The sequence below is a fragment of the Leucoraja erinacea genome, chromosome 28, assembly GCF_028641065.1.
Source record: "Leucoraja erinacea ecotype New England chromosome 28, Leri_hhj_1, whole genome shotgun sequence".
Lineage (NCBI taxonomy): Eukaryota > Metazoa > Chordata > Chondrichthyes > Rajiformes > Rajidae > Leucoraja > Leucoraja erinaceus.
In genome coordinates, this window is record NC_073404.1 from 16,701,077 (window position 1) to 16,714,550 (window position 13,474).

The 13,474-nt window shown below is 40.2% G+C and overlaps 1 protein-coding gene across 3 annotated transcripts in view; it reads left to right on the plus strand.

The window, feature by feature from the left end:
- The window catches only part of ap2b1 (adaptor related protein complex 2 subunit beta 1), a 173,546-nt gene that overhangs the window by 101,806 nt on the left and 58,266 nt on the right, over positions 1 to 13,474 (plus strand). For all 3 annotated transcript variants that reach the window (XR_008725710.1, XM_055657871.1, XM_055657872.1), the window contains exon 19: positions 1,964 to 2,048. Coding sequence is in view for 2 of the 3 variants with exons in the window: in XM_055657871.1 (XP_055513846.1) it covers positions 1,964 to 2,048 (85 nt within the window). In the remaining variant the exon portion in view is untranslated. The remainder of the gene's footprint in view (positions 1 to 1,963; positions 2,049 to 13,474) is intronic.

Here is a 13,474-nt window from a genome sequence, read left to right on the forward strand (position 1 = left end):
AGAGCAGCCCGAGTGAGAATGGAACCCATACCCCCAGGCTGAGAGGTGATTCATTAGATTGTCACTGCTGAGATTTCTGCATGGACTAGTGAAGAAGTGAGAAATAATAATAATAAATTTTATTTATGGGCGCCTTTCAAGAGTCTCAAGGACACCTTACAAAAATTTAGCAAGTAGAGGAAAAACATGTAAGCGGAATGAAATAAATAGTGGAGACATGACTAGTACACAAATTAAAGACAGAATTCAATAGAAAACACAATATGAGGCAATTCAAGCATAGATGAAAAGGGAGGGGGACGTGGGGCTAAGGATAGGCAGAGGTGAAGAGATGGGTCTTGAGGCGGGACTGGAAGATGGTGAGGGACACGGAATTGCAGATCAGTTGGGGGAGGGAGTTCCAGAGCCTGGGAGCTGCCCTGGAGAAGGCTCTGTCCCCAAAAATGCGGAGGTTGGACTTGTGGATGGAGAGGAGACCGGCTGATGTGGATCTGAGGGACCGTTAGGGTTGGTAGGGGGAGAGGAGGTCAGTGAGATATGGGGGGGCCAGATGCTGGAGGGCTTTGTAGGTGAGGACCAGGATTTTGTAGGTGATCCGGTGGGAGATGGGAAGCCAGTGAAGTTGTTTGAGGACTGGAGTGATGTGATGCCAGGATTTGGTGTGGGTGATTAGTCAGGCGGCTGCGTTCTGGACCAGTTGGAGTCGGTTGATGTAGGTGGAGCTGATGCCAAGGAGAAGTGAGGTGCAGTAGTCCAGTCGGGAGGAGATGAAGGCATGGATGAGTCTTTCAGCAGCGGGAGGTGTGAGAGAGGGTCTGATTTTGGCGATGTTGCGGAGGTGAAAGAAGGAGGTTTTAATGATATGGCGTATGTGAGGCTCAAGGGAGAGGGTGGAATCAAAGATCACGCCAAGGTTGCAGGCCTGGGGAGATGGGGAGACAGTGGTGCCGTCGATGGTGAGAGTGGGGTTATTGATTTTGCTGAGTGAGGATTTGGAGCCTATGAGGAGGAATTCTGTTTTATCGCTGTTGAGTTTGAGGAAGTTATGTTGCATCCAGGTTTTTATAGCTGACATACAGGAGTTGATATGGGAGAGGGGGGGGTTGTGGGGGGGATTTGGTGCCGAGGTAGATCTGGGTGTCATCGGCGTAACAATGGAAGTCCAGGTTGAAGTGGCGGAGTATCTGACCAAGGGGGAGGATGTAGATGATGAAGAGGAGGGGGCCGAGTACGGAGCCTTGGGGAACGCCTTGAGTGACTGTGGCTGTAGCAGAGGTGTGGTTATGGAGAGAGATGAAGTGGGATCTGTTGGAAAGGTAGGAACAGAGCCAGCTGAGTGCAGAACCGTCAATGAGCTGAGTGCAGAACCTTCAATGAAATAGTGTAGCTAACTCCAGTAGCAATTCAACAGTGCTTGCGGCGCCAGGAGACCCAGATTGATCCTGACTATGAATGAAATGCAGGTCTGTATATACGTGGCAGTTCGGCTGCCGAGAATGTTTATCTCCAGTGACCTATGATCTGGGCATGCGCAGTCGGAATCCCGGACTCGCTTATTATAATGAAGTTTCTTTACTATGTGGTATTAGGCAGACTTGTCTCCAGAAACTGAAAAGTAAAGTCGGCAGCAAGGTTGTGAAATTGCTGAAACATAGAAAATAGGTTTAGGAGGAGACCATTTGGCCCTTTGAGCCAGCTGTTGATGCAACATGGTACTGCTCTGCAAGGTGCATGCAAGGCGGAAAATCTATTCATAGGAGGTTTATTTTTCCTGTGCACATCATAAGCTCTGTGACCAAAAGTAGCATTGCTATCAAAATTGAAAGCATTGAGTTTTGATTAAAAAATTAATTAAGTCTTTGCTTAAATTAAGTCTCAGAGCTGTTATTTGCCATGACTGGTTCTCTCAAATAAAGTATTTGGTCTTTATAGCAAGAATGATTAAGCTTTTTTATTATTTCAGGTGGCTGTGAAAAACAACATTGATGTTTTCTACTTCAGCTGTCTCATTCCACTCAGTGTGCTGTTTGTCGAGGAAGGGAAAATGGGTAAGTATTGGCTGAATGCATGCAGCTTGAAAAATAATACAGGCAGTTTTTTTTTTTAAATCATTGATAGGAATAAGCATTTTAATGTTGAAGGGCTTCATGCAGTCTCATTCAAATATCACACTGTTTAAAAATGATATACAACATGGAATCTGCACCACAGAAACGGATCATTCCGTCCACTCTAGGTGAGAGTTGCAGGGCACATGGGCTCTGTTCGCAGTGGCTATCTCGACCTCGAACAACAACCTAAATATCCTCTGGCTTCTTCACACCCAACACAAACTCAAGAAACAACACTTGATATTCTACCAGTCTAGTCTACAGTGCTGTGGTACGAACCACCCCGATAGAAGTATATAAAATGAAGCGAGGCTTAGACAGGGTAGATAGTCAGAACCTTTTTCCCAGACTGGAAAAATCATATTTGGGGAGCATAGTTTTAAGATGAGAGGGCCAAAGTTTAAAGGAGATAAGTGGGGCATTTTTATTTATATATTTTTAAATATTAATCTTTACCTCACCTGGAAAGGTAGTGTGGATCACTGGATGATGGTGAGAGAGGTGGTGTCAAGGCAGATGATGCGCTTCCTATTTATTCCAGATTCCAGCATCTGCAGTGACTTGTGTCTTTATTTTGTGTTCCATCCAAACACTCAAGGGAGTTGATGACCATAGAATTGCAACATCTCTTTAAGTGATCTTGACTAACATGGATTACCACATTGTCTAATTTAAATCAGTTTGCATTCTTAAAAAAAGCGCACAAAAATCATATTTGGTAAAGGTCTTGAATTTAATTAATTTGAATTGACTCTGGTAGAACTGAGCAGCACATTCAGTAAGGAGGACCAGTCACTTACTGCCCATTACTTTGCTGCAGCTGATTAGTTGAATTGGCAAGGCCAGCAGCATAATCAAGGACGCCTCGCAAACTGGCCGCTCACTCTTCTCTCCTATCCCATCAGGCAAAAGGTATAGAAGTGTGAAAATGCACACCTCCAGATTCAGGGATTGTTTCTTCCCAGCTGTTGAAAAATAGGTGCAGGAGTAGGCCATTTGCCATTCAATGTGATCATGGCTGATCATCCACAATCAGTACCCCATTCCTGCCTTCTCGCCTTATCCCCTGACTCCGTTATCTTTAAAGTCAAAGTCAATTTTATTCGTCACATTAAGAGCTCTATCTAACTCTCTCTTGAAAGCAGCCAGAGAATTGGCCTTCTGAGGCGGGGAATTCCACAGATTCACAACCTTCTGTGTGAAAAGTGTTTCCTTGTGTCCGTTCTAATTGGCTTACCCCTTATTCTTAAACTGGCCCCTGGTTTTGGACTCCCCCAACATCGGGAACATGTTTCCTGCCTCTAGTGTGTCCAAACCCTTTATAATCTTACATGTTTCAATAAGATCCCCTCTCATCTTTCCAAATTCCAGAGTACACAAGCCCAGCCGCTCCAATCTATCAACATATAGCAGTCCTATCATCCCAGGAATTAACTTTGTGAACCTATGCTGCACTCCCTCAATAGCAAGAATGTCCTTCCTCTAATTTGGAGACCAAATCTGCACACAATGCTCCACTAGGGCCCTGTACAACTGCAGAAGAACGTCTTTGCTCCTATACTCAACTCCTCTTGTTATGAAGGCCAACATGCCATTCACTTTCTTCACTGTCTGCTGTACGTGCATGCTTACTTTCAGTGGCTGATGAACAAGGACCCTCAGATCTTGTTGTAATTCCCCTTTTCCCAATTTGACACCATTCAGATAATAATCTGCCTTCCTGTTTTTGCCACCACAGTGGATAACCTTACATTTATCCACATTAAACTGCATCTGCTCACCCATCCAACCTGTCCAAGTCACCCTGCATCCTCATAGCATCCTCCTCACAGTTCCCACTGCCACCCAGCGTTGTGTCATCTGCAAATTTGCTAATGTTACTTTTAATCCCGTCATCTAAATCATTAATGTATATGGTAAATAGCTGCGGTCCCAGCACCGAGCCTTGCGGTAGTCACTGCCTGCCAGTCTGAAAGGGACCCGTCTATCCCCACTCTTTGTTTCCTGTCTGCCAACCAATTTTATATCCATGTCAGAACACTACCCCCAAGACCATGTGCTCTAATTTTGCCCACTAATCTCCTATGTGGGACCTAATCAAATTATATCCAACTGTCAGATAAAACAACTGAATACTACCCCCCAAATTTTGATCTAGGACCTATGACCCCTAATTGTCTATTTCCTGACTCATGTGCTCTACATTTTGCCACTAATCTCCTATGTGGGACCTAATCAAATGCTACCTTATCAGGCAACTGAATCATCCTGATAAAGGACCTTATCGGGCAACTGAATCATCCTACCACAACTAGGAATTAGTGTCCCTCGGGCTATCCTTGATCGGACTTTGCTGGCTTTACCTTGCACTAAACGTTATTCCCTTATCGTGTATCTGTACACTATAAATGGTTCGATTGTAATCATGTATTGTCTTTGCGCTGACTGGATAACACTCATCAAAAGCTTTTCACTGTATCTCGGTACACGTGACAATAAACTAAACTGTAACTGTCATTATGCAACTGATTGTGCTAATTTTATTGACACAATTTACAACAGTTTAGTGGCATTGGAAGTGTGTCTTCACTGTGGTGATGTTAACAATGACTAGTTGATAATTTTGCACTACACTGCAGATGGGTGTGGTTTTAAAGCACACTCTAGTAATAGGTAGTCTAAGCTAACCCTTTGGTGGCACACTGAAAATCTATGGCAGCTTCAGAGGTATTAGCTTCAACGCTAGCCTGCTATTCATCATCCTGTTTTGTTGCAATGAGTAAATGGATTCAGGGTTCAGAAGCTTGAGGACAGTTTCTTCCAGTTTCAAGGACAGCTTCTTTCCATCAACCATCAGGCTCTTAAACCACATTGTGCAACCATATCTCTACCACAGCAATGAACTACTATGGACTCTGTATTGGTTGCACTATTCTGGTCTGGTTACCTAAAGTAACTGATAATTTATGTAGCATTGTTTGCGTGTGTATTTTGTGTTTTTCCATTAATGTGTCTGTAAGGATGCAGCAAGTAAGAATTTCATAATTTCTTTCAGTGCATATGACAATTAAACAATCTTGACTTAATTCAATATTAATGAGCATAGCAATTGAACATTATTCAAAGATAGATTGAGAAGTGAACTAACTAAAATAACTTGCTCAACCAACCTCATTAAAACTAATTAGCCAGTCATTCTGCTGTTGTTTATGGATTTGTGCTGTTTAGAATGATTGCCATTTTTGCTTGAACTCCACTCACCTATCGTGAATAAAGTGCCTTCAGTTGTTTTGCACATGGTTATTTTCCCATCATATTGTAATCATTTCAGTATCATTATGTCTACATTGGTACATCTGAATGAGCAGCTCATTCAAGCTAATATCTGCAGCCATTAGCAGCATTAAAAACACGTCAAGGTTGAGAAAAGGCCATTTACTGTATTTAATACACAAAGAATTTAATACACAAAGAATTCCTTTATTTTGAATGCCGATCGTGTCTTCGTTTCCATTGCCTACAATAGCAGAATCTATTGTTGTACAGGTATGAAACTTTCTAAGTTGAATGGGATTTTAAGAAGAATTCATACAGTTTAATTTTGCACATTCATCATAGAGCAGGGAGGATATGCTGAGCTGTATAAAATGCTGCTGTGTATAGTTAAGGATGTGATCAGGGGCATGCAGGAGAGTTTAAATTTGACATTTTTGCAGTGGCATGCTAATACGGTTATATTATGCACTTTAAACCAGACTAATTCAGCGAGACAAATTATTAAACAGCATATCAGGATACATTTTAAGATTTTGCACATTTTGGAATTATGTTAATAGATTGGGTCAGTATACAAATGTATTTGGTACGATAAAGAAGAAATATTACAGCATACTTGTCATTATGCTGGAAAGACTGCAGAGAATATTTACGAGGATGGTGCTAGGATTTAAGGGCCTGACCTACAGCGAGAGGTTTGGCAGGCTAGAGGTTTATTCTTTGGAGCGTAGGAGGCAGAAGGGTGATCTTATGGAGGTAAATAAAATCTTGGCGGGAATAGATACAGGGAATGCACAGTCTTTTGCTCAGAGTAGGGGAATTAAAACCCAGAGGATATAGATTTAAGGTAAGGCGGGGGATAAAATTTAATAGGAATCTGAGAGGCAACCTTTTCACAATAAGGTTGTTGAGTATATAGAACGAGTTACCAGAGAAAGAAGTTGAGGCAGGTAATATTAACAGCATTTAAAAGACATTTGGACATGTACAGGGATAGGAAAGGTTTGGAGGGAAATGGGCCAAACATGGGCATGTGGGACAAGAGTAGTTGGAACATCTTGGTCCGCATGGACAAGTTGGGCCTGTTTTTGTGTTGTATGACTATAACTTTGTGAAAACTATGCCATTAATTTCCATGGTGTTTTCCATTACTTAAGCTCCAGAGGAGCAGTGCATAAGGCAGTTTCCCATAGGTTTACATGGATCCTCCAACAAAATTATGGTGGGTGAACTGTAGAAATGCAACAAAAACTAAATCCATGCACTATATTTGAATGAAAGTATCTATTGACCTGTTTCCCTGTTACATAAAAAGAAAGTTTGTTTTTTATCTTTAATAAAAATATTTCTGGGAATCCAAGGGAGGTATTTTGTTGATTAATCATAAGGCTTCATATCATACAATGACCAGCTTCTGTTTTATGTTTGGTGCTATTTCCTTCCTGAAATGCACATCTCAAAATACAATTCAAGCATTTTAATATCAATGACAAGTTTTTCACATGTTTCTTTTAATTTATGACTCCATAGAAGATCTAAATTCCAGTCACCAGAATAGTATAGCACAGCAACAGGTCTGGTGGCCCACAATATATGTGCCAAACGTGATGCCAAGATAAACTAATCTCTGCCTGAGGTGATCCTTTTCCATCCATCCTTGCATATTTGTGTGACTGTCTAAAAGCCTCTTTAGCGCCACTATCATTTCTGCTTCAAGCGACACACTTGGAAGCACGTTCCATGCACCCACCACTCTCTGTATGTAAAAACAAATATTTCCCTGCACATCGCCTTTAAACTTTCCCCCTCTGACCATAAAGCTGTGCCCCTCTCATTTTTGAAATTTCCACCCTGGGAATATGGTTGTGACAGTGTCCTCTAACTTCGCCTCTCAAAATAAAAAAAAAAACAGGCCTCCACTCAACTTCGGAATCTCCAGAGAAAACAATCTAAATTTCTGTAGTCATTGACAAATCCACATCTGACTCCTGAAGAGAGTTTCTGATCTGTCGGACAGGTGTTTGGGGATTTTTCTTTATTGTAGAAAGAATTCTTCTGACATGAGCTGTGGAGGCCTTTGTTGACCTACCAGTCCCTTTGCGATTAGTAAGCTCACCAGTGCTCTCTTTCTTCTTAATGATGTTCCAAACAGTTGATTTTGGTAAGCCTAAGGTATGGTTAATGTCTCTGCCAGTTTTATTCTTGTTTCTCAGTCTCATAATGGCTTCTTAGACTTTTATTGGCACAACTTTGATCCTCATGTTGATAAACAGCAATAAAAGTTTCCAAAGGTGATGGAAAGACTGGAGTAAAGACTAGGTGCTATGAGCTCTCTTATACCTGTATTAAGGAGGCAATTAAACACACCTGAGCAATTACAAATGCCCGTGAAGCCATGTGTCCCAAACATTATGGTGCCCTGAAATTGGGGGACCATGTATAAACACAGCGGTCGTTTCTACATGGTGAACAAAAATGTATAAAAATGGCCTTTAATAAAATCTGACAATGTGCACTTTAACCACATGTGATTTTTTTACAAATCTCAAATTGTGGAGTACCGAGGCAAATAAATAAATGATGGGTCTTTGTCCAAAACATTATGGGGGGCATTGTATGTAATGACAAGGAACTACAGATGCTGGTTTATAAGCAACAGCAAATAACATCAGAAAATGATGGAAATAGTCAGCAGGTCAGCCCACATTTTTGGGAAAAGAAACAGAGTTCATGTTTGCTGCCATAAACAGTAACATTTCTCTTAAGGGTGCAATTTGACCTACTGAGTATTGCCAGCATTTTTCTGTTTTATTTTAGGTTTACAGCATCTGTACTGTTATGATTTTCAAACAATGAAATATGTCTGCCAAGTCTCTTCTACAGACTGCCCCTTTACTGAGAATCCTGGGTCCTATATTTTTCACTGCTTTGCAAATCTAAAGAATGTTATCCGATGTCTGCTGGTTATCTTTTCAGCGCATATCAGCTTATCATTTTATGAAATAGATCGCGCAGAAGGATATGACATCTCAAAATCCTCACCCTCCGATCTTCCTTTGAAGTATTGCAATAAATTCTACAGATCTGCACATTAATGGCCATCATTTTGTTAGTTATTTTTGATGTAAAATAATTAAAGTTGATGACTTTGAAATGCAAATCAGGCAAACTAGTGGCAGCTAATGTTTCTATATTCATGCTGCCCATGGGTGCTTGCTCCCATCACTTGGAATGTTTATTCTGATCATTATTATATCACTAAGGGGAATTTATAATTGGGTCGGATGCTTAAATAATTCAAAATGTGCCTTTTTTTCAACTCGCAAGTCTCAACCTCCACCTCTTTAAATGTTGTTTTAGCTTTGATGAATGCTCCTTTGACAGGAGAGTACTCTGTGCGCGTGGTACAGCTCCATCGATTTCCCAAGCTGTCCTTGTACAGTGATGTGAAACGAACAGCAATTCAAAATTACTCGTACTGTCTGTACATCTGACTGCATGTGGTCAGTAAATTCTGTTATCACCACAGAATAAAAGCTCAACAAGATTTGCTTCAAGCTCCTTACCAATTGCTAGCCTCGTATGTGAATCTAGACATTCATCGAGTCTGTCATCTATTAACAACTTCAAAACACAAATGCTCGTTTAGATGTCTAAATGCCAAAATCGATCTTTAAAAATACACAATGACCCTTAGAAACGTTAAACATCTATTCTGCTTTATGCTCTGCTTCTACCAGTGTAACTTGTCTCTGCTATATCCTGCAGATTCTCCTGTTTGTCTTCTCCTTTTAACGTAAGCATTGCTGGCATTGTTACCATTTATTGTCCATCATTTATTGTCTCTAAAATATGGAGCCAGTTAAAAGTCAACCACATCGGTGGGTCTGGAGTGAGATGTAGGTCAGACTGGGTTCCAATGGCAAATTTCTTTCCTTGGAGTACTTTAATGAAACAGATAGACTTTTAATACAACCTGGTAGTATCGATTGTATAGACTAACATTGATATCACTGTTATTTAAAAGTGCAACACCTTTGCATAATTGATAGAACTACTGCTTTGCAACTCCAGTGACCTTGATCCAATCCTGCCCTATAGTGCTGACTGTGGAGGTTGCACATTTTCACGATGACTATTGGTTTCCCATGGGTGCTCTTACCAAAGACATGCCAGATGAAAGACAAATGGGTACATTGACACTAGTGTGTAGATGAGTGTGTCGAATCTGGAGGGTCTGAAGTATAAAAGGAGATTAATATAAATGGATGCTTGATGGTCAGTGCAGACTCAGTGAAACAAAAGGCCTGTTTTCAGGCCAGACCACTCTGACTCTACCTAAATGCCATTTCGACACTTGCCATGCTAGGGTTCAGAGTTATATACCTGGGTCAGGGGGAATAGGTTTTAGATAGCATGCAATGCACTGTTGCTCCAATATTGTGGATTTGGCACCACATACTGAGAATGAGTTTTTTCCAAAATTGCCCAAGACCCTTTACCATTTCACACTGCATACGAGGTTCAGCATATGTTAGAAGAAATTGAGGTTCCATGGAGTACTTAAGTCGTAGAATGACTTTCAGGCATTTAGAAATTGTAATCCAGATGTTGGATGCTGGGTTTTGATTTTAGCTCTGCTGCGGCTTGTGGCTTAAGACCTGCCATTCACATTTCTCTTCCATTAGAATGCTTCAGCTGCCTACATAATAGAGGCAAAGCACATAAATTACTTGGCTATTAATTTGGTTGCATTTCTGCTGATCTGTGTGAAGCTGATAAAGGTCATGGTGTTTGACTGTACTTTTAAGATTTGAAATACTATAAATACCAGCCGCAGTGAGAGAGTCATATTATGATTCTGCCGTTATTTTGCTGAATAAATGAAGAGGGTTGTTTGCCATTTATAAATATTGTGTGATTTAGGGACATTCGTCAGAAAAGGTTTGCATCAAAAGGTGGTTGTATAAGTCACCTTGTAAACTTGTCCATGAAATCTGCAGGACATGTTATTGGCCGTGATGCTATCTCTATTTGCATAATGCTGCAGATTATCTTCTGAAAGTATTTTAATGGAATTGGGAGGGGGGGGGGGGGAGGGGCGACAAAATAGTAAGTCTAGTTAATAACATTCATTATTTAAAAGGGAGATATGCCTATAAATGTAACACTGTTAATTGCTCAAGGGAAACTAATTCTTGCTGATCGCAATAGAAAATCTAACTTCATGCAGAAAATGTCTGCAGGGCAAACACACAATCTAATAAATCATATTAAATGCAAAATAGAGCAGCTTAATTGTTAAAATTGTACAGCAGTGGTTTCCTCTTTTGCTATTTAAATTCACAATTAGGAAGAAGCTTAAATGGATTCATTTCCAATTGCAGTTTTCCAAGTGGAAAGAATTTTGAAATGCAAGTGTACATCTGATTATAGACAATAGGTGCATGAGGGCCATTCAGCCCTTCAAGCCAGCACTGCCATTCACTGTGATCATGGCTGATCATTAGATTAAATCATTATGACATGGACACACTTTGATAGGTCAAATTCATAGGTCTGAAAAAAACAACCTCTTTATTAATATTTGCATTCACCCCAGATAAAGAATGTATGAAGGAGCCATAAACATAAAATAATGAAATATTTTACATTTAGTTAATGCTCTTGAATACTTTTAAAACTGTCAATTCACTGTCATGAGTTTCAGCAGGAAACTCATTTTAGCGCTGGTTTAGTGCTGTCAGGTGTTTACTTGGATTGATTAGTGAATGTAGAGGTTCACTAGGGTGCAACACACCAATTTAACCTACCCAACTAAAACTTGAAATAGTGTTCCAAACTCATTCTAATTTAGGATAAACATATCTAGGAAAATCTTTTTTTTTCCAAGATTCAGTTGGAGTGAATTGACTATGCATGCCTGGTGTGTCGCTCAATTTCAAATTAGATGAAGATATTGAAATTGTAAACATATTCATGTTAGTCTTCATCAGAGATATGAGCAAGTTTCATATAGCGTCATAGTTGTGCAGCATGACATGTGATCAGCATGTTGCACAGAAAAGTAAAATACATATAACAAGCCTTGCACAAAACAATGAAGACAATCATTCTGTGGTGGGATGCATCATTCACAAATCATGTTGCCAAAATATTGTGGTTACAGGAGACAGCTCGGTTGGGTTTCGGTTCTTATCCTGGCAGCTGTCATTTGGTGGGTGTGTTTTCCATTCTTCAGGGTTTCCAAACTATTCTTATGTCTTTACCTCACAGTTCAATGGTGACATTCCTTTACATTTCTTTTGTCTAAAATATCTAAGCATGTGAAAATGCAATTGGAGTTAATTATTTTATGAGGTATGACAATGATGGCTCCTTGAACCAGGATTAAAACTAGCAATGATCAAGGAGTGGCAGTATATTTGAAATTGGGATGGCATATTGCGGGAATCTGCAGATGGTGGTGTTTCCATACATTCACTATCTTTGTGTTTCCAATGGTTTTGAAATGTGCTTCTGAAGTAGTTTCTTAAACATGTGTGTTGCCGTTTTGCAAATGCAACCACAATTATATAGTGGGAACATGTTTAAGGTGGTGAGTAGGATCTAATGTTGCGGGTAGTGGATAAGGTAATGGAAGATGTGCTGGAATTCAAATGGACTGATTTATATTTAATGCAGTGTGGGAGACCAGATATACATGCCATTGGTGTTGTGTAGCCAACATACCAGCACCACAATCTACAACAACATTTTGTGGATGATTATTTAGTCAAGCAGCAGTCCTGCTTGCTTCTCCTTACATATTCCCTGGATGGGGAACTAATTAAATCACTTGCTTCAGCAATGATAACCCTGAGTTTTGTGAGTACTTCTGTGGTACAGTTATAACTGAATAAAACTAGCTTAGAGTGAGTCAGCATTACAAAGTATATTAAGCTTCTCAACTAAAATTGTTGAGCTTCTCCACAACTGTCCTTGAAAGCCATGGGTTGTAAGGTTCTTGGAAGTTGAATGGTAGCAAAATCTGACCCTAGCTACTGATCTACAGAGTATTGCATACTATCAAGAGATAGGTCATTCAGCCCTGTGGGTGTGACCTCTGGCCTCAGTCACAAGCCTTCCAATGAAAATTTTTAACACAACGACCCAGTCTTCATCTTTGATGAGACCATCTGTTTTGAGCACCGAGTTCAACACTTTCAGATTCTTAACAATATTTCATAAATTCATAAATCATAGGAGCAGAATTAGTCCATTCAGCCCATCGCATCTACTCACTCACCAGTCAATCATAGTTGATCTAACTTTCCCTCTCAACCCCATTCTCCTAACTTCAAGAATTGCATCCTTGCAATAAAAAATTATATCCTCAGTGACATAATTTTTTCATAGCAAAATTTAACTTCGAAGATCTAGCTATGTCTTCGTCACCAATGCCTTGTACAATTTTAACATTACATCCCAGCTTCTATTGAGTATAGAAGCTGGGATGTAATGTTAAAATTGTACAAGGCATTGGTGAGACCAAATCTGGAGTATGGTGTACAATTTTGGTCGCCCAATTATAGGAAGGATGTCAACAAAATAGAGAGTACAGAGGAGATTTACTAGAATGTTGCCTGGGTTTCAACAACTAAGTTACAGAGATAGGTTGAATAAGTTAGGTCTTTATTCTCTGGAGCGCAGAAGGTTATGGGGGGACTTGATCGAGGTCTTTAAAATGATGAGAGGGATAGACAGTGTTGATGTGGACAAGCTTTTCCCTTTAAGAATAGGGAAGATTCAAACAAGAGGACATGACTTCAGAATTAAGGGACAGAAGTTTAGGGGTAACATGAGGGGGAACTTCTTTACTCAGAGAGTGGTAGCAGTGTGGAATGAGCTTCCAGTGGAAGTGGTGGAGGCAAGTTTGTTGGTATCATTTAAAAATAAATTGGATAGGCATATGGATGAGAAGGGAATGGGAGGTTATGGTATGAGTGCAGGCAGGTGGGACTAAGGGAAAATAATTGTTCGGCACGGACTTGTAGGGCCGAGATGGCCTGTTTCCGTGCTGTAATTATTATATGGTTATATATGTG